The 25014-nt window shown below is 46.0% G+C and overlaps 1 protein-coding gene across 2 annotated transcripts in view; it reads left to right on the top strand.

The window, feature by feature from the left end:
* The window catches only part of NXPE3 (neurexophilin and PC-esterase domain family member 3), a 71781-nt gene that overhangs the window by 6538 nt on the left and 40229 nt on the right, over positions 1-25014 (top strand). The window contains exons 3-6 of one of the 2 annotated variants that reach the window (XM_074999056.1): positions 6671-7431; positions 8558-8631; positions 14489-14695; positions 15682-18107. In XM_074999056.1, the coding sequence (XP_074855157.1) occupies positions 6671-7431; positions 8558-8631; positions 14489-14695; positions 15682-16232 (1593 nt within the window). In that variant the 3' untranslated portion in view covers positions 16233-18107. Of the gene's footprint in view, positions 1-6670; positions 7432-8557; positions 8632-14488; positions 14696-15681; positions 18108-25014 lie in introns of those variants that run through there. The other variant, XM_074999057.1, reaches the window with a different exon arrangement.

Raw genomic sequence — 25014 nt, 5'->3', positions numbered from 1 at the left:
TGTCCATGGTTGACTGCTGCATTATAAAAACAAAAAGCAGTCAAGTAGCACTTTAAAGACTAGCAAAATAGTTTATTAGGTGAGCTTTTGTGGGACAGACCCACTTCTTCAGACCATAGCCAGACCAGAACAGACTCAATATTTAAGACACAGAGAACCAAAAACAGTAAGCGAGGAGGACAAATCAGAGAAAGATAATCAAGGTGAGCAAATCAGAGAGTGGAGGGGTGGGAGGGAAGATCAAGAATTAGATTGAGTCAAGTATGCAGACGAGCCCCTATAGTGACTCAGAAAGTCACTGCTGCATTATAGCGATGGGTGCTGTGCGATTCTTGGAGATCTAACAGAATAAAAGGGTATTCTTAATGGTCCTCTGTGGAGTGTTAAGCTGTTGCCTCGAAGAGGTGACATGCTTATAGAGTGCAAACAAATATTTATGTAGCAAATTGTACTTGGACCAACAGAGTCACTTCAGGGTTGCTTAGGAACTTGCTTTGATGCCTCACTAAGTGCGGACATATCCCAATTTCCTGTGTATGTAGAACAAGGGTGAGCAAACTTTTTACATTGGGCTCCACTTTTTCTCCCAGCAACTAGCAGGGACCCTCAAACCAACTCCCCAGCCAGCCCCAGAAGCGAGCGGTGGTGTCCTAGAAGTGACACATTGTGCTTCCTCAGCAGCGGTGGTGCCAGAGGCCCTGGGCGGGAGGGGACAGAGGATAAATCAGCTTTTTGAAGGTCACTTTCTCTTTTGAAAAGCTTGGTTTTTATTTTTAGTTCATTCAAGGAAGAGAGACCAGCAAAAAAAAAATTAAAAATTTCCTTTTTTATTGATTGGACCTACAGGATCATTTCTCTGAGCCTGACACTAAAGAAAAAGAGGTGATCAATTGTAAGTGTGCTAGTTTTGTAACTTACACTGCTTCTTACAGTAAGGGATTCTCAGCAGCAATGAAACGTTAAACAAAATATGTTCCTCTAGCTTTCTATCAAACTCTCAGAAGCTTCGAAGCAAACCCAGCCGAGGGTGCCTCAAGGAATTAAGTCTGAGCATGACTTATAAGATAGAATTAGCATTTGTAAATCAAACCCCCTGGTGGAGCTTGATCCCAGAGTCAGTGCTCAGGATATCTCAGCACACTGCGGAAGGGGGACATAACTTTTCCTACTGGCCCTGCCCGGTGGCAGCAAGGAGTGAAAAGCTTGCATGTGCTGATCTGGTCTGCCCTGGGAGCCCAGCTGTCTAGTCTGCACAGTGTGTGAAGCCTTCCTGCTTCTCCAGCCACATGGTCTCCCGGGCTTTCTTGGTAGTAGCTGCAAGCAGAGCCTTTTGCAAGGCATGGGTCTGGCTGTGTGCAGTGGGCAGCTCAGCTGAGTTCCCCTGAACACTCAGCCGCTGCTCACTTTCCTGCAGGAGGGTCATTAATCAAGCTGCTCTTCTGCAACAAGGCCACACTCTCCTCCCAGGAGAGACATCTGGCATGAGCAGCTGCCTCCGGGGGAAAAAGAAAAGACAACCACAGAGATCACTATAACAGGAGCAGAGTGGCTGCAGGGAAGGCAGCAAAGGCTGCGGGGGAGGCGTGTGGCAGCCCAATCGTGCTGTGCCCCCACCTTTACATGCCCCCCCCCCCCCCGATCTAGGACACTTGTTATAATGCCTTCCTATTATATACTGCTTTCCTCAGTGACCACCTGTGCCCTCTCTCCATCACTTACTCTGTTGGACTAAATGTATCTGTATGAATAAGGTTGTGAAAATTTTGACACAGGGATTCTGCATTATGTTCTCTATTAAGTCAAGTCCACCCAGGCACTATATAAATTAATAACAAGCCTTCCTAAGTGTGCTTACAAATGTTTTTTGGACGGTGGAGTGTCCATGGTGGAGGTGGAGCAGCAGGGAAGAGAGAAGACTGTTACCTTCCAGTAAAACCTGATTCACTGGTGTGTGGAGTGAGACAGAGCAGAAAATGTAATGAGAATTACATTGACATTCCTTTTTTATAGTTTGTGAAAATGCAATGGGATTTTGGCTGTTCCTGCTCAGGTGATTGATGTTTTGGAGATGTCTAATGCTGCTGCTTTGTGGCATGATGAGGAGAGAAAAATATTAGTAAGAGAGTCACCACTGTTAGTATAAGTAAGAGAGTCAGTTCAGGTTATTTGTCTTTGAAGAGCTCGTGCAGCAGAGGAGGAAAGTTTTCTGGAAGAGACTGATACACTCTTGATCAGACTGGAGTTTCTCTGAAAGAAGTGTCTAATAAACCAGTCATGAATGGAGGTGGGGAGGAAGAGGGTGCACCCTGAGCCATCCCCTTTCACCTGTCTGCTGATTTGTTCTCTTTTCTGTATGGTTTTATGAGAAGCTTAAACATATAGAAGGTAACTGTTGCTTTCTCTACCCCTTCCTCTGCTGCCCCAGTGGGGGTATAGCAGTCCCAGTTCCCATCTCTATCCCCTTGCTGACCCTTCGTGGTCATTGTACAGGAAAACTATCCCTGCTTTCCATCCCATATGCACTGCTGTCCCCATTCAGTCATTATATAGCACAGCCCTCCCTCTACATTTTATGAGAAGCAATCCTATTCAAGGCACATCCCATTATCCTGGCACAGCCAAACCCTCAACTAGCTTTAAGTTATGATAAGAGGAAGCAGCATACCAAATTTGGTGGTCCTAGCTCTCACCATTTAGGAGGGGTTCTTGAACAAACACTCACACAAATGTATAATATATTGTTGGCCTACAGGAGGGTCAGTTGGCTGAACAAATGTTGCTTGCATGCTGCAACTCTTCTTTATTACTATAGAAATGCCATCAGAGTAGTTACACAGCCACCTTAATGTCTGATGAAGTGACTGTGCTCAGGAAAGCTCATGCTCAAGACTTTTCTGTTAGTCTGTAAGGTGCCACAGGACCCTTCATTGCTGTTACAGATCCAGACTAACACGGCTACCCCTCCGATACTTGACTCCACTGATCTGGAGAATCTAAGCCAGAGTCTTTACCATGCAGTTCAGGTTATTGTACGATTTGGGTTAAATATCGCACCAAGGAATTAATATGATGTCCCAAAGTGTGTTACTTTTTAAGAATAAGTGTCTATTTCCTTTGACAGTAGTTTCTGTTTTCTTTGTTTCTAGGGAAATATCACTCAGTAGGACTCATAAATAAAGTAGTATTCTCTTGTATAACGCTTGATTGTGGTAGCTGCTTTAGATATGTGCAAATCCCTGCCTGGGATGTGCAAAGTGACACCAAAGTAATAATTAAATATAACCATTACTGAAAGAATGAAAACGAAGTGCGAAGTTGCTGTTGTTGGAGTCCACTATAGTGCAATGCAGTCTTAAACAATGCTGCTAAATATTTTGCTGCTCCTCTTTTGTAAAGTCTATGACAGTTCATGGAAGCTATTTCTGCATTTTCTGTTCCCTGCCTACACTGCGAATTCCCCCAGTTGAGTCAGACTGCTTCAACAGGCCTGCTATGCCTTTCCCACACAGTCAGTAATTGCCCACAGTTATGTTATCACACAGCTCTCTCTAAGCAAGCAAATTTATTCTTAAGGTTAAAACATTACAGGCAAAATATATAAAAGCAAAGAAAGAACCTACATGCATGTCATGCTTACCAGCTTCACCTAGGGCTGTAGCAGACGATCAGTGTTTCAAACCCCATATGGTTTTTTCTGAAGTTACAAGTTCATATCTTGACCCTAGAGCACAAAAGACATTCCAGCTGACACTAACTCACTAGGCACTAATTGGTATGCTTGTTTAGGCAAGATGCAGCAGAGATCATACTCTAAAAGGGTATGGTATCTTCTGACTTTGAAAATCGTGCCCTCCAAGACAGGACTGTGGCAAACTGGTGGGATAGTGTGAGGATGTTTGCAAAGCCTGTTGTGTATAGGACTTTGTAGGGCTACATACCTCCAGCACTACATTAAGATTAAACAGCCCTTGTTAATAACTTAAGTGTATTCTGTGCATCCTTTTATAAGCCAAATGTAGGGTAAAATTTCCAATGTGTATGATGGTTTATGTTAAGACCCCCCTTTTTATCTTTCCTAAATTTCATTGTTTGATCATAGCAAACAAATGGTGCCTTAAAGTCTGTAACAGAGATAACTACCCCAGCAGCAGCTACATTCAAGACTCAGAGCTAGACTAGAAGAACACTTTCTCTCTACCCAAACATCTCCCACTGCTGTCAGCCCAAACTCTTAAAGATATAAACCAAGTATAGCAAACTTGGTATGCTTGCCATTTACCTTTGCTGTTTTTGCTCTAAATCCCTAGATATGTGCAATTGGATCATACCTATCTTGAAAGAATCACCATTACTCCCTTAACTTCATGGTTGAAATTTCATGTGTGCATTGTTTAATTATAACGTTAGAAAATAGTATCTATGTATTAGGTAAACGTTATTTGAGCTATGGGGAATTCATTTGTGCAGCCTGTTAGATTATTGGCTTATTGTGCTCATTTTGTTTTGTTGCTAGCCTGTCAGGGACTTGGGGCTCTCCCACCCCATCGCTTTTTTCCACCCATATAATCAATTGTAACTAGTTGCTTGACTGGTGCCCACTGAGCCTAATTAGCGAAGTGGCACTTCACCAGCGCTGTGCATAATAAACCCTCCTGCTTGCTTCATACCGGTGTCCAGACTTTGTTTCGAACACAATATACAGTAGGGTCTTACGATTCGCAAACTTAATGTTTGCGAATTCAATTATTCGTGAGCAGCTGCTTCCCCTGGGGCCCTGGGCATAAGCGTCAGCAGCCACCACTTCCCCCGGGGCCCTGGGCAGGAGCACTGGTAGCCGTCACTTCCCCCAGGGCCCTAGGCACCCCCCATATTTGCGAAAAATCAACATTCACAAGGGTTTTGAACATGGAACCGTCGTGAATGTTGAGACCCTACTGTATCTAGCACCCATAAGCACACTAAGCACCCCTTAGGAGCATAAAGACACAGTTTCTGCCTGGAATAATTCAAGATGTCATGACAGTATAGGGAGATGTATGGAGAATGGATGAATAAAGATTAAAAATGTTTTGTGCTGCTGTGTCACGTGGAGGATCGAATTGTATTGGAACCTCACAAGTTCTCGTGCATCTTGTGTATTACAGAATAAGCAAACACAAAGTTTTGCTTTGTTTTAATAAAAATACGTTGCATCTCTTTTTGGATATCACAGATATAATTGTTTGAAATTTTATAACATCGTGTGATATATTTTGTAAAGCTGATGATGTGTTAGTATTGTGAGATTTCTTATGGAGTTTTCACTGACAAGAGAGTTTCCATATTTTGTGTATCAATTAGTGAGATTCTGTCACATACAGGAAAATGACTCTATAACCCTGGGCTTGATGAAGGTTTGAACTGAGGTTTGAAGCTGAACAGCGAACTTGGCAAATAGAAGCCACCATGAAGTAACTAGTGTCTTAGTGTTTGTTTTTTTTTAAACTTAGTTTTGGAAACATTTTCAGTTTGCTGAAATGTCAAGCGAATTTCGTAGGGCATGTCTTCCTTTCCTTCTGGATTGATGGGCATCAATCAATCCAGCAGAGATGATTTATCATGGTTAGTAGAAACACAGTAATTCAACTGTCAAGCACTCTCCTATCAATGCCAGTGCTCCACCAAAACAAGAAGAGTAAGTGGAGTCAGCAGGAGAGTGTTAGCTGAAAACTTACTGTGGTGAAGATGCCACAGCAGACCTAAGCGTGTGACCTTCAGCTATGTTAGTCACCTAGCTGAATCTTTGTAACTGAAGTCAGTGGCCGTTTGTAGTAGAGACAAGGCCTTAGAGTTTCCCTCTTTGTTTGCCTCTTTGTTAGCAATTAAATCTTCCTAACTTTCTTAAATCTCCTTCAGTTTTGTGAAACACATGATCTGCGGTACTTTTTCCCCTACAGTGTCATGTTTACTGATTTAGAACTTTAGCAGCATGTGAAACCATAGTCTGTCCTGACAAATGCTTTTTGGGTCGTGTCACTCAATAGTCTACTTCTGTGATCACCAAAAAGTTCATTTGTTTGTTCCTGTCTTTCAATCTTTTTTTGTTTGTTTTTGAATTTCTGTAGTTTCTTCTAATTCTTGACTTTAAACAAGGAAATGAGTGCTGTTCATCATTCATAAGTAAACAATATGGGGTGACTGGACAAATACAGATACAAATACAAATACAAATACAGCATGATTATAGTCTTAAAGACCTGTAAATGTATGGAATAAGTTTTGTCTCTGGAATAATGTCACAGACTTCCCTTGCTCCAGGTTAGTGATAAATGTGGTCAGTTGTGCTTTATTTTTAAAATAAAGCATAGGGTAAACTTCATTTCTAGGCAAAGGAAGCCTTATGTTGATGATCTTACTGATACTTAATTGCTACGTGGATGTCCAAAATGTAACCATTAAGTCTTTGGACCTAATTCTCAGCACCTAGGTGCCTTTTAATGAGAATCAGAAACTAACTTCCTAGAAATCCTAGAGTGAATATAACCTACTTCAGTGTCCCAATGAAACTAAGATATTTAATCCATCTACATTTCCAAAACAAGACACAATTTTTGTGGTTTTATACCTTGACAAACCATTGATCACTTGTAATGTTAACAGCCTAATTTTTCATAGTACTTTTCCTTCACAGCACTTGGATCACAACACAGTCTCAGGGTTAAGTCGGATATTAGAAACGGGTGACCAGAAATCTTCAGCATCAACAACTAAAATCACCAGAAAGCACTACTGTAATTATGAACATCAAACTTTGTCCAAAAGAGAACAAGCTGAAGAGGAATCTTTATTTGCTGCTATACAGTGGCCAAAGCCCCCTGTAGGAAAAATCCCATTTATAAGAAGCACTGATGCTGCCCACAGCAATTTTGTGATCTTGAATTCCCATATGCATTTCAAGGTTGGAGATCGGTTAGAGGTTCTTGTCCACATGAAGGATTTTCAAGGCAAACCAAAACAGTATGGTGGAGACTACATACAGGCAAGAATTCACTCTCCTCTGCTGAAAGCTGGAGCAACTGGAAGGGTTTTAGATGACCAGAATGGGTTTTACAAAGTCTTTTTCATTCTACTTTGGCCAGGGGAGGTCAGAGTATCCGTGTCTCTGGTCCACCCCAGTGAAGCGATCCAAGTCCTGCAGCGCTTACGGGAAGAAAGGCCAGACAGAGTCTACTTTAAAAGCTTATTTAGGTCTGGCAGTATTTCAGAAACCACTGTGTGCAATGTGTGTTTGCCTGGAGAGCTTCCTGTTTGCAACTTCACAGACCTCCACACTGGAGAGCCATGGTTCTGTTACAAGCCAAGAAGACTGCCTTGTGCTAGCAGAATCAGTCATGCTAAGGGAGGCTATCAAAAGGGCCTTCTGACACCTGATGAGAGCCTCTTCTTCCAAACGTATGTTCTTAAGTATTGATATAAGCACATGAACTATTTATGGCGGGTGGGGGGTTGTTTTAAATGGCTTGTACTTAAGGCTTATTTGTGTCTTTATGTTGATGAGAGATCAAGCACCAAGTTAGCTCTAATGTTGAAGAAAAGTGCTATCTGGGCAGTCCAGGAGATCAAAATCTTCTCTTTATCTGCAGAAAAAGATGTTGCTTAAGCAATAGCAGCGGAAGTTTTTGCCACACTGCACAACCAGCATTTTTCAGTCTTAGAGTGAGGAAACTAGGAAGAGAAGCAGTGGAGTCTCTGTGCCCTGTGCTCTGTGAAATACAGATTTCACTGTATTGAGCATTTTTGCTGACGTGGAGAGTTACTACCAACTGAAGTTATTTCATTTATTTCTCTCATTATTTCAGTTCAGGTTCATAGCTCTTAATATGCATTTCATACACACGTTGCACAAGAGTATTGATAATCAGAGTTACTAGTTTTCACATGGGCACATTTTCTACAAAGATTATTACAGTCTTGTGTGAATACAGGGATGCTTTTGGTCACAGTAATTTTTCCTTAGAAAGTCAGCGTGCTATTGCTAAATTGCTTGCCACTTGTGCCCTTCATTCCTGAATCATCATGGCCTGCAATGCCAGAGAATGGGGGTGTGGTAGCCTTCAGTTATGGATTATGTCTATAACAGAATTGCAGGTCACTGTGTAGCATCTCTAGATCTGCCTTCCTAGTACAAGAACGGCATTGGTCTCAGTCAGGAAAAGCCCATCCTGGCTTAAGGACTCAGTAAGATTTATGATGTAGATCCTCTAGAGTCCTGTATAGACTTGTGATTGCTAGAAGCTGTGTACCCCACTAGGTCTGTGCATGTAAAATACATTTATAAGTAAAATCTAATACCCTACGGCTACCAAAATGTTAAAGCTTTGATTAAGTAGGATTAAGAAAGGTGTCTCAAGGAGATGAACACTTCTTAGAGTTCTAGGAAGTAGAGTGAGCCTTAGAAATAAAATAAAAAAAAAAATCACATATGCATTGCACGTGCACAACTTAGAAGAAACTGATGCTAACAGTGAACTTGAAATATCCAACATTGCTTTTACATTTATGTTTTCTTATTCTTAAGCGATGTGAATATCAAAGTGCCAGTACTCCCCAGTGGCCCTGATACAGTGACTGTAGAGCCCTTAGGATTTACAGGTAAAGTATGTTTTGCTTTGTTTTTTTTTAAAGTAATTATTTTATAATTCATAGTGAAAGCAATAAAAGGGAAATGAGCATGATTACATAATATTGAAGGCTTTGTTTTCCCAGCTATTTAGAAAAAAAATACTTTAATCAACACATTGAAAACAATTAGATGGTAAAACTTTTTAAAAAAAAAACCCAAAACTATCTAGGGCAAATTAACAAGTTTACAGATCCTTGGATTTTACCACTAGATTACAAAGGGAGGCATCTGAATTGGAATTCATTTCCAAGACTGACACATTTAACCTGGGGCTTAACAGAGATCTCGGTTACCTTACGCATTGCAAGGGCAACTTCCCCACCTATGAAACTCGCAGGAATGGCACACATCCCACTTAATGTACTACTTCCACGAGTCCCATTCATGACAGGTGACTCTCCCCCACCTTTTTCCCTCCTGCTTCCTTCCCCTCCAACTCTATACCTTGTATTATTTTTGTTCCACATCTGATGAAGTGGGCCCACAAAAACTCATTACCTAATAAATAAAATTGTTAGTCTTTAAGGTGCTACAGGACTGCTTGGATTTTTTGGTGAAGCTACAGACTAACAATCCTGCCCCTCTGAGACTAAATTCTTGCCATGTACATGAAGAAATTAAACATCGAGTTTTTGTTTAAAGACGCTTTGTCTAAAGATGGAGTTATCAGTTCATCATGTACTCTTCTGTCATAAATTGCCTCTTACTAGGGTTTATTATTTCTGGGAGAATTCTGTGCCACTGCATGCCCATAATTAATGTGCCACACGTATTGTCATTTATTTATTTGTTTGCAGAAAATAGCCTCTGCCAGAAAGCTGCAGCGTTCTTCCTTTTGCCTGCCAGCTAGTGCTGTGATGCTATAATAGAGCCATTCCTGCCCAGCTAGGGAAGACAGAGTGCCTGCAGTGTCATCTTCACAGCAACTGTTGGACAGGTCAGGAGACCGGGCATATGGGGAAACAGACTGCATGGGGCTGCTGGTGGTTCACAGAAGCTACGTCTACACGTGAAGCCTACATCGAAGTAGCTTATTTCGATGTAGCGACATCGAAATAGGCTATTTCGATGAATGACGTCTACACATCCTCCAGGGCTGGCAACGTCGACATTCAACATCGACGTTGCACAGCACCACATTGAAATAGGCGCTGAGAGGGAACGTCTACACGCCAAAGTAGCACACATCGAAATAAGGGTGCCAGGCACAGCTGCAGACAGGGTCACAGGGCAGACTCAACAGCAAGCCGCTCCCTTAAAGGGCCCCTCCCAGATACAGTTGCACTAAACAACACAAGATCCACAGAGCCGACAACTGGTTGCAGACCCTGTGCATGCAGCATGGATCCCCAGCTGCAGCAGCAGCAGCCAGAAGCCCTGGGCTAAGGGCTGCTGCATACGGTGACCATAGAGCCCCGCAGGGGCTGGAGAGAGAGAGTCTATCAACCCCTCAGCTGATGGCCACCATGGCGGACCCCGCTATTTCGATGTTACGGGACGTGGATCGTCTACACGTGCCCTACTTTGACGTTTAACTTCGAAGTAGGGCGCTATTCCCATCCCCTCATGGGGTTAGCGGCTTCGATGTCTCGCCGCCTAACGTCGATGTTAACATCGAAATAGCGCCCAACACGTGTAGCCGTGACGGGCACTATTTCGAAGTTAGTGCCGCTACTTCGAAGTAGTGTGCATGTGTAGACACGGCTAGAGAGAGGCTCATAAGGGCTGGTGCAGAAGGCTAGATTAGGGCAGGTGTTTAATAGGAGTGAAGGCACAGACACATGGGGAGGGGTTACACAGATACATAGAGGTGGGGGGAGGGGTGTGGCTGAGGGGTTCAGGGATACATGGGGATTGGTCCTGGGGAGTATGTGTCTGAGGTGGGGGTGGAAGGACATGGGGATGGAGCAGATGTGCCTGTCCACATGTATCCTTCCATCTCCAGGCGCGCACTCCTCCCAGTCCCCATGGTCCTGCCTCCCTCCCCTGTCCCTGTGTGTCTCTCTGCCCCCATGCAGTCATCACCATTTTCCCCTGCAGTTCTGTATCCCTTCCACCGATGGGGCCCTGCATCACCTGCCCCCTTTGGTCCTGCACCTCCATTCCCACTGAGCTCTTTCCCCAGTCTATCCTCTCCCAGTAGCCCTGATGAGCTGCTCTCTGAGCCCCAGCAGCTCCGTGTCTCCTGACCTGACCTGACCTGACCCTCAGGCGCTGGAAGAAGGCAGACTTTTCCCTGGCTCAGAGGTATGCAAAGTGGGAGGCGGGTCCCCTTGGGGGCCCATGAAATTTCATAAGGAGGGGTGCACCATGTTCAGCTGCTGGTCTCAGGCTCTTCCATCTCATTAAAAATGTTGAAATATGTTACAGTTTTTATGTACGTGTATTCACCTGTATATACGGATTGCATCAGACAGGTTGTGGAGGCCTTGCTAATTGCAGGGATGAAAGGTGGTGCCGGATGGAAAAACTTTGCTCATTCCTGCCCTGTGTGGCTGTGTTCTGTTGCCACACTGCTCCCTGGTGGGCAAAAGGCAGAACTGCAACAACTTTTCAGCAGATGCTTTTTCTGTGCCTATTTTAATTTTTTGCGTGGGTCATAACAGGGGTAATCTCTACAGGTATGGACTGTCTTTTCGTTTGACAGGGATAAATGCAAGAATAGCTTATTTTTAAAAAAAATGTAATCCTTTATTTCAAAATCCTGATTTGTAAATTGTATTTTTAAAATACTTGCTTTAAATATTATTCTTAGATTTTAGTCTTCTAGGGTGGTATTCCACTTTCACACTATTTATAATTCTGAAAGTAGGTTTTATTCGAGATTAAAACTGAAAACAAAATTAGGTACACAACATTGGCCTTTTTAATGCAGGGTGCCCAAAATACTTGTAAGCATTTATATATACATTAGAGTTAATAAACAGTATTCACACATAAGGGGCCGGCGACAGAGGGTCTTTTTGTCAGCAGGAGCACGTCCACACGGCCTCTTTACTGCTGGCACACCCCTCTGCCGAGAGCAAGATCTTGCGTGGCTATGCTAATGAGCTGTAGGACTATGCTAATGAGCAGCCAATTGCAATTGTGAGGCTGCTTATTAGCATAGAGCTGCTATGAGAGCGGCTCCATGTAGACCAAGCTTTAATGAGCAGGTCTTCAATGTTTTGTTTTATCTACATTCATTATATGCCCTGTCTGCTTCTGACTGACCATTCAAACCCTACTCTGAATACCAAGTTATGAATTTCCTTGTGCTTTTTATGATGCCCTTCATACTAATATCAGAGTACTTCACAAACAGTTAATTTTCAGTGTTGCTGTGAGTTGAAGCAGACAGTATTATTCCAATTATACGGATTATGTGAGCCACAGAGAGAGGAAGATTAAAAAAAACTCATTTAATTTTGGACACTCAAATTGAGATGCCAAGGGCCTGAGGTTTTTTTTTTTTGTCAGACTGCATCTTGAAACACTCTTGTCTGGCAGCATCCATGATCTGACACTACCACGGATGTTGCTGGACCAGAGAGGACCTGTACCAGAGAGCCCCCACTGCTCCTAGCCAGTCTGGCTAGCAGGGTGCTCCTGCTGTTGGCAGGGAGCCCACTGGCAGCTCTGCTGCAGGGAGCCCCACCAGCCCTGTGGTTGTGGGGAGTCCTTTGTTGGGGGTCGGCAGGGAGGAGATCCAAGCCTGGGTTGGGGAGCCCCACTGTAGGGAGCCATTCCTGCAGCAACCCCACAGCAAAGAGCCCAACTGGATCAGGAATGCCTGCTGGCAGCCCTGTGGCAGCATAGAGCCAGGCTGGCATGCGAAGCCTTCCAGCAGCTTGGCATCAGGGATCCCTGCCAGGAGAGGAGCCCCCTGCCCACACCAGCCAGCCTGGAGGCAGGGAGCTGGTGGCAGCCAGGAGGGGCAGCTCCCCGCCCCTCCAGGTGAGCCTGGAGGCCTGACCTCCCACGGTCCAACAAATGTCTTCATTTGAGGCCATTCAGGACTCCAGACCAAGGAGGTACAACCTGTACTTTGCATTATAGGGAAACATGTATTCATTGCACAGCTCCCGTTGACTTCATTTGCAGCTGTGAGTGCCCAGCACATTTGCAAATACACAAACCCAGGGTCTCAAGTTGGGCACTAGAAAATGAGGAACGCATAGTGACCACTTGCGAAAAATTTGATTGAGGTGATATGAGCATCAAATCAAACCTTGGTAGCAAAGGACAGGGCAGTGTAAAACTAACTCAACTATGAGGCTCATGCTCCTCTGCCATTCCTTGCTTCATTCACAATGACTCTTTCAACTTCTGCAGTGAATGAAGGAAATCTCATGCTTCCAGAGTAGCTGTGTGAGTGCCGGCGTGAGGGCTGCCACTCAAGAAGCAGGGCAAAACCTCCAATCTGGTTGTATGTTCAGTAATGAGACCTCACCAACCTATTAACAAGTATGCAAGTCTATCTCGGAATACAAGGAAGTTGGAGTTTTATGACAGATGGCTGCTTAAACCAAAAATCACATCATATTCAGGTTACTCCCAGTCCCAAAGGAGCCGTTGTTTACCCCATCTGTTTTATTCAGCTTATAAGGCAAGGACAACACTTGTAGCCAACTCTATAATAAATTAACTACAATTTATTATTTGGGGGGGAAGATTTATTTATAAAGTTAAAGCAGATAAACACGCATACAGATTATTTCCAAAGATAACAGAAATTTCTATCATAAGCAGCCTCTATGTGTCCTTTTGTCTAACCCATGCTAAATAGTTATGGATTCCTTGCTTAGAATTAGAATCCTCACCCCTCTGAGTTCAAGCAGCATAGGAATAAGTTTTTTCTTAACTGGCATTTTATTCCATTCCTTCACCATTAGACTTGTAATGGGATGTGAGCTTGTGCATGTGCCCTCTTCAGGGATATGGGGGAAGTAGTCTGCAAAATCTTTTGTCCAGAATGGCCTGCCTGATGTCTGTAGGCTTTCTTTGGTCAGGGAGAGGAGTACGCCTTTTCTGGTTAAGTAGCATTTCAAACTTGGCAATGCTTCTCCGCTCACTGTGGATAATTTAGTCATCCTAGCAAGCCTTTTTATAGTGACAGAGCCAACATTTAAATGTTACCTTCATCCACATCATAACGTATCACAATTTTAATACATGCAGTATTCTACTTGCATTTCATAAAGTCTAAACATGTTCTTACAGCTCTAGTATCTATTTCAATAACACTAATACACAGGTAAGATAGATTGATTTCCAGCTACAAGTCTGTCAGTGTTCAGTGAGGCCTCTAGGGGACAGAATCATACAGGGATTCTATGAACAACCTCCTCCTCTAATATATAACTTTGATTCATTCTAGCAACAAAGTTCATCGTGTGTGCTGACTGGGGCAGGGCTCCTGTGGAAGGATTACTGTGTGATCATGTAATCAGAGTTTGCAATATAATGCATGCACACGTGTAGGCTGAAATGAAGTTGCTCTTGCAACTTTAATGTTGCATGGGCAACCCTATCTTGGGTGTCCCCAAACTTTTGAATGCTTGGCTTTTTGCAGTGTTAATGTTTTTTTTTAAACATTATTTACGCGTGGTTTCCTAGATCTGTGGAGGAAGCTTCAGGTGAAATTGGCAGAGATGCCTGTAACTGTCATTTGTTGCAATAGGAAAAAAAGTGTGAGATTGTGTTGTTTTAGTCTGTTTGCTTACTCATATTGCTTTGCTTTAGGATAAGGGTTGATGCTTTTCCTCATTTGGATGTGCTCCCATGAACATTATGGAGAGTATTTTTGTAATTGTGCATTAATCTGGGATCATTTTTGTCTTTCAGAATCAGCCAATCTGGACAGATCTCAAGGCCCAGATGTTTTCCCTTTTGGTTACTATTACCAAGACCGATGGCGGTCAAGAACACACTGGATCCACTATTTTAACAAGTCAACTGAGATTAGCGAATGCTTACAAGGAAAAGTAATCCACCTGTTTGGGGATTCTACAATAAGACAGTGGTTTGAATATTTGACTGCATTTGTTCCAGGTTATTTATTTTCTTTTATGCAGAATACTTTCAGAAAGTCTTTACTTCTCTCACTCCCTAGTGCTGTTATATCCTAATAGCAAAATAGTGAAGGTGGAAGTCACATGGATTTTCAATAGAGAGCTATTGACTGGAACACAGTCATCCAGAGTCCTTATGACTGGAAATGTATGGGGCCAAATTCCGTTTTACAGATATATGCACAATACACCCTTGAAACTGGCACTGTGGGGTGTATTCTGCTTATGTCTATCAAGACCATTTCTGATACTCAGGATAAGTAATCATGTCAAATAATATGTAATCCCTGGTGTGGGGCATGATGTAGCTCGTACAGGATGTGGTAGCAATTTCAATGTCCTAGTAGTGTAACTTTGTTTTCAACGTTGTGGGTCAGTGTTGGACATCCTTCTTTCATTTCACTCAGAATTTTGACTTCTTTAGTAGATGGCATTATTTAGTAGCCAGTCAATGAATTACGCATCATAACCACATAAAGAAAAACAAATTATTTAGATAGAATGGAAATCATTTTAATACAGTTGACTTAGTCCTGATGTCCTAACTGAAGTAAATGGAGGTAAAAAGTTGGTAGAGAAGGCTTTCTACAGTCACTGGAAGCAGATGGGTATTTATGATGGAAAGGATCTGTTCAGATTGTTTTGGTTTGTTTTTTTCCCCCCCATATCCCCTTATAAACGTAGGGATTTTCTGAAGTTAATTAAGGCCTTGCCTTCCATTGACTGGCATCTCTGTAAAGCTGAATTGCTATCTTTGTGGGTATACGTATTGATGCTCAGAGTAAATATCAGACTATACCATGTGCTTACTCATTTGTGGTTCGTATGGCTTTTTTCCTACATCTAGTATTCTATTTAAACAATCTCTTTTTCTAGCACCAGCATTTCCAGGGTGCCCATCTGATTTATGGGTAATAAAATACAGCAGGTGAGAAAACAACAATTTTTTTATTCTTCTTGTTTCAGATCTAGTGGAATTTAACCTTGGGAGTCCTAAAAATGTGGGTCCTTTTATGTCCGTGGACCTGAAGCACAATGTCCTGCTGAAGTTCCGTTGTCATGGGCCACCTATTCGTTTTACCACTGTCTTCAGTAGTGAGCTGCGCTACATTGCCAATGAGCTGAATGGCATTGTAGGTGGACGAAACACCGTGGTAGCCATAACCATCTGGTCCCACTTCAGCACCTTCCCAGTGGAGGTGTACGTCCGTAGACTGAGGAACATTCGCAGGTCCATCATTCAGCTGCTGGATCGCAGCCCCAAAACTCTAGTGGTCATCAGAACTGCCAATGTTCAGGAACTTGGGCCAGAAGTAAGTCTCTTCAACAGTGACTGGTATTCTTTTCAGCTTGACACAATCATGAGGAAGATGTTCTCAGGAATTGCTGTGTTTTTTGTGGATGCCTGGGAGATGTCTCTGGCACATTACTTGCCACACAAGTTGCATCCACAGGACATCATTATTAAGAATCAGATAGATGCATTTCTATCTTTTGTTTGTCCTACAGAAACTTAAAATCGGTGGAGAGGATCCCCATGTTGCACATACCGTGTTTTGCTGTAGTGTAACCAAGTCATTCTCTGTTAGAGCTATACAATGAAGCTACCAGCAAACTGCACGTTACCACATGTGATCTCAAATGCCTGACCATGGAGACAGATGGCTGTATGTGGCAGTAAGGAAGAATGGACTAATTCAGATCACATTTATATCTTCCTGAAGAGTTGATTCTTCTTGACCTTGTAATTTACATGTCAGACGTGTAATTTACATGTTAAGTATGCTTCTTAAATCAAAACTACATGACTCAGTCCGGAAGTACTTAAATTATTATTTTTAATGATTGTCTGCACTGCATGAAGGGAATGTTCATATAGGATTAATTCACTTTCCAAAATCCTTTCTCACCATCCACAGTGTAAAGCCTGGGAAGGATTGTTTGTCAGCAGCCTTTCTTTGGTTGTACCAAAGTTTGTTCTGGCTGTCTGAAAGAAGTGTTCCTACACTCATTTCATCAGAGAAGCACAATATGAACCACCGTTGGTTGTTCCAGAGTCCTAAGCAGGCATCCAAAGGGGATGTCCGATACAGGGGATAAGTCCAGGAAGCACAACCTGTAGATTATCAAAGTATTGTTGGATGTGTGAACATTGATACAAGCACATTTAATCAGCCATCCACAATGTTTACAGAATGGTGTCTGTCTGATGCAAATAATCAGCCCTGGTTTGTAAGCAGTGTTTCATCCCTGGGCAGAATAAATGTTGTGTGCACAAAGGCATGTGTGGATGTTCACCACCAATAGAAATGTGTGCTGCCCGCTGTGGACGCTCTGCTATTCGGCAGCATCTGACTCTCTCCTGGTTAGCTGCCCAAGCACTCAGCTTACAGGGAACGCTGGTTACAAGTAGTATCTTGAACAGCAATGACAAAATTGCTACAACTCATTGGAAGTTTGATGTTAAAATCTTTCCTTACAAAAATGTTTTCCCCTCCCGTGATGTGCTCACTGCTTTATGAGCTTTCCGCTGCTTGTGAGACCTGGGATTGTTTTTGGAACGCATTTGGTTTAGAGGAGGAGGAACACACACATGGGCTTCACAGACAGACAAAGTGCCGGAGGAAGAGAGTCTATTTTTGAGCCTACAGCTCTTCATTGTCACTGTAAAGTCTTGCTCTGACTCATCTTTGTTCTTCCACATATGTTGAACATTCTTTGCACAGCTATAGCTGCCAGTTTGCCAGCAATATGAGGTAAAAATACCTCCAGAGTTTCCTTGTGTACAGATACTTGGTAAATCCCTCCTGAATGTTCAGAGTTCCAGCTGACAATTTGTTGCTGGTTGGCCCTGTTACACAAGGAGTTAACAGATCTTCACATTGTGCTGCCTGTCTTGACTGGACCTGATTACAGTGTCTAACACACCATTCACTGTATCAGCTCACTCAAGTTCAATTCCCAGATTAAATGCCCATGGTGAGACTTTCAGGACTCTACCCCCTTTGAAGCCAATGGAAATTCTGCCATTGACTTCTGTGGAAATGGAGGACGTGTCTACAGTAACAAGTTTTGCTGTCAGAACTTTTGCTGTCTTACAGCTGCTGACATTGCTGGAGTGCATGGACACCTGCCTGCTTTTCCCACTGATGTGTGTTGTAACTTGAGCTCTTGTGCTGGCAGAAGATATGGGTGGGTGCATGGGTGCCATAGGGAAAAATTAGTGAGGGCTGAGCACCCACCATCAGCTAAGTTCCCCCTCTGCCTCCCCCATCCTCCCCCACACCTCTTTCCCATGGGTGGCCTGACCAGCTCCTCCCCCACCCTTCAGGCTTCCAGAGCATTGCAAAGAGCTGATCTGAGGCATTCAGGAAGCTCTGAGAGGTTTTGGGGGTGGGGCTCTCAGGGAAGGAGGTGGTGCAGGGGCGGGAGGGTTGGGGAAAAGTGGAATAAGGGCAGGGTAGAGCAACAGGGCCTTGGGGAAAGGAATGGAGTGGGGTGGGACCTGGGGTGGAAGTGGGGTCCAGCACCCTTTGGCTACAGGTGCCAAAATATATGCCAGAATATATGGGAATTGTCCATGTCTATGGGTGGGTGAGCATCATGGTATCAACACCACTGTTCCAAGCAGTGGCTTATGAGAAACCTTTGCATTCATTGTGGAGTACCAGCTCTGTGCCCAGGGAATATTGAGAACTCAGGATCGTGTTGCCATAGTTCCCCTTCATCCAGCCCATAGTTTTAAAGCTGTTTTTGTTGTTTTTTTTTAAATTATTTTTCTGTCAAGTTGTATGCAACATTTGGGAACATTGTTCGTGATATACATTCTCCTGGGCTGTGGCCGCACTAGCCCCTCCTTTTAGAGGGCCTATGGTAATGTGGCACTTTGGGATATACTAAGGAGGCACTACCATGAATATGCAGAGCCTCATTAGCATAATAGCAGCCACATGTGCTTCAAAACTGCCAGTTTCGAAATGCACGCTGCCCGTGTAGCTGGGACCTTTCAAAATGAACCTTTATATAACCCTTTATTCCTAAAACCAAATGGGAATAAGGGGCTTTTGGAATCAGGGTCATTTTGAAAGGCCCCCAGCTACATGGGCGTCATACGTTTTGAAGCCGGCAGTTTTGAAGCGCACGTGGCTGATATTATGCTAATGAGGCGCTGCATAGTCATAGCAGCACCTCATTAGCATATCACAAAGTGCAACATTACCATATTCCCTCCAAAAGGAGGGGCGAGTGTGCCACAGCCCTGGAGTCTGAAAAGAATTATGCCGCTGCTAATTGTACTTTTTTTTGGAAAAGGTTACTTGAAAAGAGTTTCTAAAGAATAAAATGTTGAAGGTTTAAAACCAGTAGGCTAGTAATAGAGGGGAGGGATAGCTCAGTAGCTTGTGTATTGGCCTGCTAAACCCAGGGTTGTGAGCTCAGTCCTTGAGGGGGCCATTTAGGGATCTGGAGCCAAAAAAAAAAAGTAAAATAAAAGGGATGGTGCTTGGTCCTGCCAAGAGGGCAGGGGAACAGACTCAATGAACTCCAAAGGTCCCGTCCAGCTCTATGAGACATGTACACCTCCATAGTGGACTTACACACTTTAGGGTTACCGTATTTAAACCTCCAAAAGAGAGGATGCCCTGAGAGGGACTATTTGTATTAGTATCTACCCACTCACATTGTATTAATGTACTGTGTACTATAACACATTAGTACAATGTGAATGGGTAGATACTAGTACAGATACACTCCCTCTCAGAGGTGTCTCCTCTTTTGAAAGTTCAGATATGGTAACCCTCATTTAACAGTTCAGCTGGGAGAAGGTTATATGACACAGGTGACTTCATTCCCATTGCATGCAAACATCTTCCAGCTGAGTTTGGCTCTTATCTTCCCAGATTAAGAAAAAATTCAGAGTTCAGATTTCCCATGTTGTTTACCAACTACGTTACTTGCATTTAACGCAGCACAAGAAATGCTGCTTCTTCCCCTGTTTTAAGTTAGTGGAATTACCATGTGCTAAATTAGAAATAGAGACTGCACCAGTTTGGGTCTTTGACAGTAAAAAGCCTATGGAAAAATAAAAACTTGCGGCTTGTCCAGATATTTTTATATTAGACAGAGTATGGGTGTTTGAGCTCATTACTCTGCCTCTGTTGGAATGAGAATAAAGGGTCTTTAAGTATTAAATGGGTTTGCAGAAGTTAGGAATAGGTGGCTAAAAGAACAACCTTAAGCTGTGGACCAAAGCTACTTTCCTCATAAATCGATGTTGTGTTACTGGACAGCAGGAGCCTCTGATTCTTGTTTCTCTTACTGTTACAGCAACTAATTTGTCATCTTCAGCAGCATTTCAGAACAGCTAGAGAGGAAGGTGAGCAGTACCTTTGGTTTGGGCACTTCCTGCTTCCTATCCTCCAGGAAATATAACGAGAAGTCCTGTGGCACCTTATAGATTAACAGATACTTTAGAGCATAAGCTTTCATGGGCAAAGACCCGCTTGGTCTGGGGCCTTAGGGGAAGAGTGGGGGTGTCCTCCGGGGCGCTGATGCAGCAAAAGCAGAGAAGGCTAAGATGGTATGCTGGGCCACAGGCTCCGGCATCCCTTACCAGTTGCACTGAGGGTCTCTCTAGCTATATTTCCATGCCAGCCAAAGCAGCCTAGTTAGGCTCAGGATTTGTAACACTCGGCTAGTATGTGCACTATGATCTCCCCCAATCTGAGGAGCCACAGAATAGATGGAAATTGGTGTTGCTTGAAGCCTCATTAACATTTCATCTTACTGGACTGTGGATTGTCTGTACCTCTTTAGAGAAGTGCTTACTTCATCTCACCCCCCTGCCCCATGTCCCTTTTTTTCCCAGTGGGGTTGATAGGCTATGGGGATCTTATGCAGAGGCACATGCTTTGACAGGAAAACATCCTACATTGCCCCCCTTCCCTTTTTGTACCCCTTCTGCTCCCCTGCGACAGTTTTGCTCCCCTGTCACTGTGCATCAGGTGTCGGCAGAGTCCCAAGTGACATGTCCCTGTCCATACATGTGCAAGATCTCTGAAACGAGACCGTGCCCGTCAGTAGACTGGAATGAATCTGACATACGTGGCTGTGTTCTGCTTGCTGCTCTTCATAAACAGCAGCGAGCTTTTGAGCTTATGAGATGTGAAACTAGTTTGTCCCTCACTGGCTTCTGAGCCTCATAAATCAGATTTAAGCACCAGACTTATGGCAGCATGATAATGTGATGGTGGCAGTGGTGTGGAAGCCTCTCTGGCAGAGATTGTAGGTTGTCTGTGGTCTATAGGAGTTTGTTACCTTTATTTATGGTAGCACAGTGTATACCTTTGTACCATAAACATGGTATCTTTAAGCAACTGGCTTAGGTCAGGGTAGTTAAAAGTAGACCTTTGTTGGTGTGGTTATTCTCTCCTGTCGGGTATAAGCACGTGCAAACTAGCTAACTGGAGCATCTGCCCCTTTTTAAGATGTTGTGGTGACCGATCATTTTGGAGTGGGAGATAAAGTGACTATTTAAAAAGCTAAATTCCTTTGTGTCCCATTCTGCAAACTGTTGAGAGCAACCCTGAACTCACCTTAGTAGTTTCAAAGGGAGATGAAAAGCTGCTCCAACTGGTGCCTCTGCTTTTCTCTAATCGGACTGAAATTGGTTTAAATCACTGTTATGACCAACTACTCTTAGGGCATGAGTTTGAAAATACGAAAACTGCCAGTTTACTTGAGTTATGGACCAATATTGTATTATGTTGGGAATGGGGACTGACAAGAAAGTAACAAAAAAACCTGGAGTTACTGTTGTTAAAAATGCTAAAAACTGGAGGCACTATACTTTGAAACTGATGAAATTCAATTGCAACCTTGATTTTTTTCTTTGTCAGTGATCTCACTCGTATATTGACAGTATCTATAGAATAAAAATATTTTTAGATCAGTTACTTTATGGTTTCTGCCTTTCTGGGTGCGTCTACACTAGTACTCTATTTCAAAATTAATTTCAAAAGTGGGCCCAATTTTGAAAGAGGCTGCGGAGCATCTACATGCCCAACAGCCTCTTTCGAAATTGTTTTTGGCAAAAATGGGCCCAAATTTCAAAATCGCTCTTCCCATCCAGGACTGGGAAGAGTGGCCCTTTTCAAAATCAAATTTTGAAATAGTGCATGTGTAGACACTCTGGGCCCACAATTTCAAAATTGCGGGTCCGCCATGGCGGCGGCTCCAGGGAGCGCAGGAGACACACTAGCAAGCCCCGGTGGGGCTCTGTGATCCCTGGGCCAGCCCCTTAAAGCCGTATGGCTCCGGAAACCCCGTGCAGGAAGCTAAGAGCGTGCACAGGGCTAGAGAAGCATGAGGTCAGCCCTATACACGCTCTAGCAGCTGGACAGACGTGCCACTGAGCCCATCAGCAGGATGGCGAGCCCCCGACACTCTGGGGCACCCCAGGAGGCCCCCTCTTCCCTGCCCGAGGGGGGTCGCTGGAGGAGAGTCAGGGCCAGAAGAGGAGGGGCCCATCCTGGACAGAGGCTGAGGTAAAAGACCTCCTCGCTCTCTGGGCGGAGGAGGAGGTGCTGCTCCACAGCACAGGGAGGCCCTGCAATGCAGCTGCCTTCGAGCGGCTGTCCCTGGGGCTGTGGAAGTGGGGACGCCCCCAGCGCATGGCTGCTCAGGTCCGCTCCAAAGTAAAGGAGCTGTGGCAGGCTTACAGCCGGGCCAAGGATGCCCGCAGCTGATCAGGGGCCAGGGCCAGCCCGAGGCATCCACGCTACTGGGCACTGCAACAGCTCCTCGGCCCAAAGGACGTCCCAGAGCCATCAGTGGCGGTGGGCACGTGCGGGCCGAACACCGACCAGGAGGCGGACCTGCTGGAGCAGCCAGGACCCTCCAGCCAGACCATACCTGCGGGGCCGGGGAGCGACTCGGAGGAGGGGGGCCCACTAGTCATCGCGGTCAGCTCTGGTACCTCCAGCCAGGTGCCCTCGAGGCCGGTGTCCCTGGACCTGTTCTCCAGAGCCCCAGGTGGGTGACAGTTTGATTGGGCAGCCTGGGTAGTGGGGCCTATTCCACAGTCCCCTGCCCCATCCCAGACCCAGGCACGGCGCCATCCAGCACCCGCACCCGTGGACAGCACCCTAGCCCTCCCAACGGGGGAGGGATGCGGGGACCAGGCCGCAGCCAGCAATCGCCCCCCAGACGAGGTCCCGGCGGGCACATGGGAGCCCCAAGGGGGTATCAGCAGGGAAGGCACCATCTTGGGGGATGGCCCAGGGATGGCGGGGGTGGCACGGGTTGAGCCTCCGGGCTCAGGCAACAGCACTGACAGGTGGCCGCTCTTCCTCTTGTGTCTCCACAGCATCGTCCTCTGAGGGCCAGACCACACCCACGCTGCCATTGGACAGAGCCGGAGAGCCATACTCCCCATCTCCCCGGCTGCCACCTGGCCAGACCTGGAGGGCCCGACGTTGGTGGTGCTACGATCCCCAGGAGGCGGCGGAGGCCCACACTGCAGCCATCCGGGAGCAGACCGCCGTGCTCCGGGAGTGGCTGCACAAGGAGTGCGAGGACAGGGCCTGGTGGAGGGAGGTCTGGGCCAAGGCGGCCGCAGCCCTCCGATGGCTGGCTCCCCAGCCGGCCCTCCCAGCTGCCCCCCCGACACCCCCCCAGCTGCCCCTGATCCCGCTCCTGCCCCCGAACACACCGCCCTCATCCCGTCCACCTGTCTCGCCCTGGGCTGCTGGCTGATCGCCAGTGCCAGCCAGGAGGGGGATCCCCTCCCAGTCCCCTCCCTGCCTCACCCAGCCCACCCCGTTCTTCAGCCCCTGGCCAACCCTACCTCCCCGTCCTTCCAGCCCCCTCCCGGCCCCAACACAGCCCCCACACCCGAGGCAGCAGAGGCATCCGTGCCTGCCGGGGATCTCACCCCTCCACCCTGTGGGGGACTAGGCCTGCCCGTGCCTGTGGCCCCAGCCATGGGGGCATTCCCCTGCCCCATTGTATATAGTTCTCCCCCCATTCCCCCCATATTTAGCTTCAATAGGAAGACCCCATGCCAATTGTTCAACAGCCGTTTATTTACATGTATATAGTTGGTCCCCAGTTAATAAACCCTCTCATGCACCCCAGGGTGCCCTGTGTGTGGGGGGGCTGTGTTACAGGGTGGATGTGAGCCATGTGGTAGGTGGATGTCAGCATGGCCTCCCGGAGGACTTCCCGGACCCTAACCCCTTCACGCTGTGCCTGGCAGCACGGGACCATGGGCGGCTGCTCATAGCCAGGGCTGCGGTCTGCAGCCCACCCAGGCATGTAGCGCTCCTGCTTTCCCTCCACCAACTTGGGCAGAGCGCAACAGGCCGCAACCACCCCGGGGATGTTGGGTAGGCTGACGTCCAGCCGCGCGTTGAGGCATCAGAAACGCCCCTTGAGGCGTCCAAAGGCCACTCAGCGGTGTTGCGGGCGTGGTTCAGGCGGTTGTTAAAAATGTCCTGGCTGGCAGTGATGTGCCTAGTGTAGAGGCACATCAGCCACGGCTGTAAGGGGTACGCCCCATTGGCCACTATACAGGGTGGCATCGTTGTGTCCCCCATGGGGAGCTCCCATGCAGGGATGTAGGTGCCCTCCTCCGTGCGCCAGCCAGGAGTTGCAGAGTACCCAGGTGTCATGGGCTCGACCGGACCAGCCCACGCATATGTCACTAAACCGGCCCTGGGCATCAACGAGTGCTTGGAGCACCACGGGGTGGTACTCCTTGCGGTTTATATAGCATCCTGTGCTATGGTCTGGGGCGCGGATACCTAGGTGCGTGCGATTGAGTGCGCTGAAGCAGTTTGGAAATCCGAGGGCTGCGAATCCCGCCATGGCGTCGTCCAAGTTGCCGAGGCGGACGACCCTCTGCAGGAGGAGGCGGTTGATAGCCTGGACCACCTGTAGTGGGGGCACCGACATGTGGGCCTGCGCATTGGGGGGCCCCCCGCCCCTTTCTGGTGAGGGTGTGGGGCTCTTACTTCCAGGAGGACGGCTCCCACGGTGGCCTTGCCTGCCCCGAATTGGTGCCCCACTGAACGATGGCTGTCCAGAGTGGCCAGCTTCCAGAGGACGATCCCCACATGCTTCTTGACTGGGAGCATGGGCCCCATCCGGGTGTCCATGTGCTGCAGGGCAGGTGTGAGCCACTGACACAGCTCCACGAACGTCTGCTTCGTCATCCTGAAGTTGGCGAGCCACCTTTCGTCATCCCACTGGCCCAGTACCAGCCTCTCCCACCAGTCCCCACTGCTGGGGTGGCTCCAG

Source organism: Carettochelys insculpta, chromosome 1 (assembly GCF_033958435.1).
Source record: "Carettochelys insculpta isolate YL-2023 chromosome 1, ASM3395843v1, whole genome shotgun sequence".
NCBI classification, from domain to species: domain Eukaryota; kingdom Metazoa; phylum Chordata; order Testudines; family Carettochelyidae; genus Carettochelys; species Carettochelys insculpta.
Note: the sequence above shows the minus strand (reverse complement) of the source record. Positions and strands in the feature narration are given on the sequence as shown.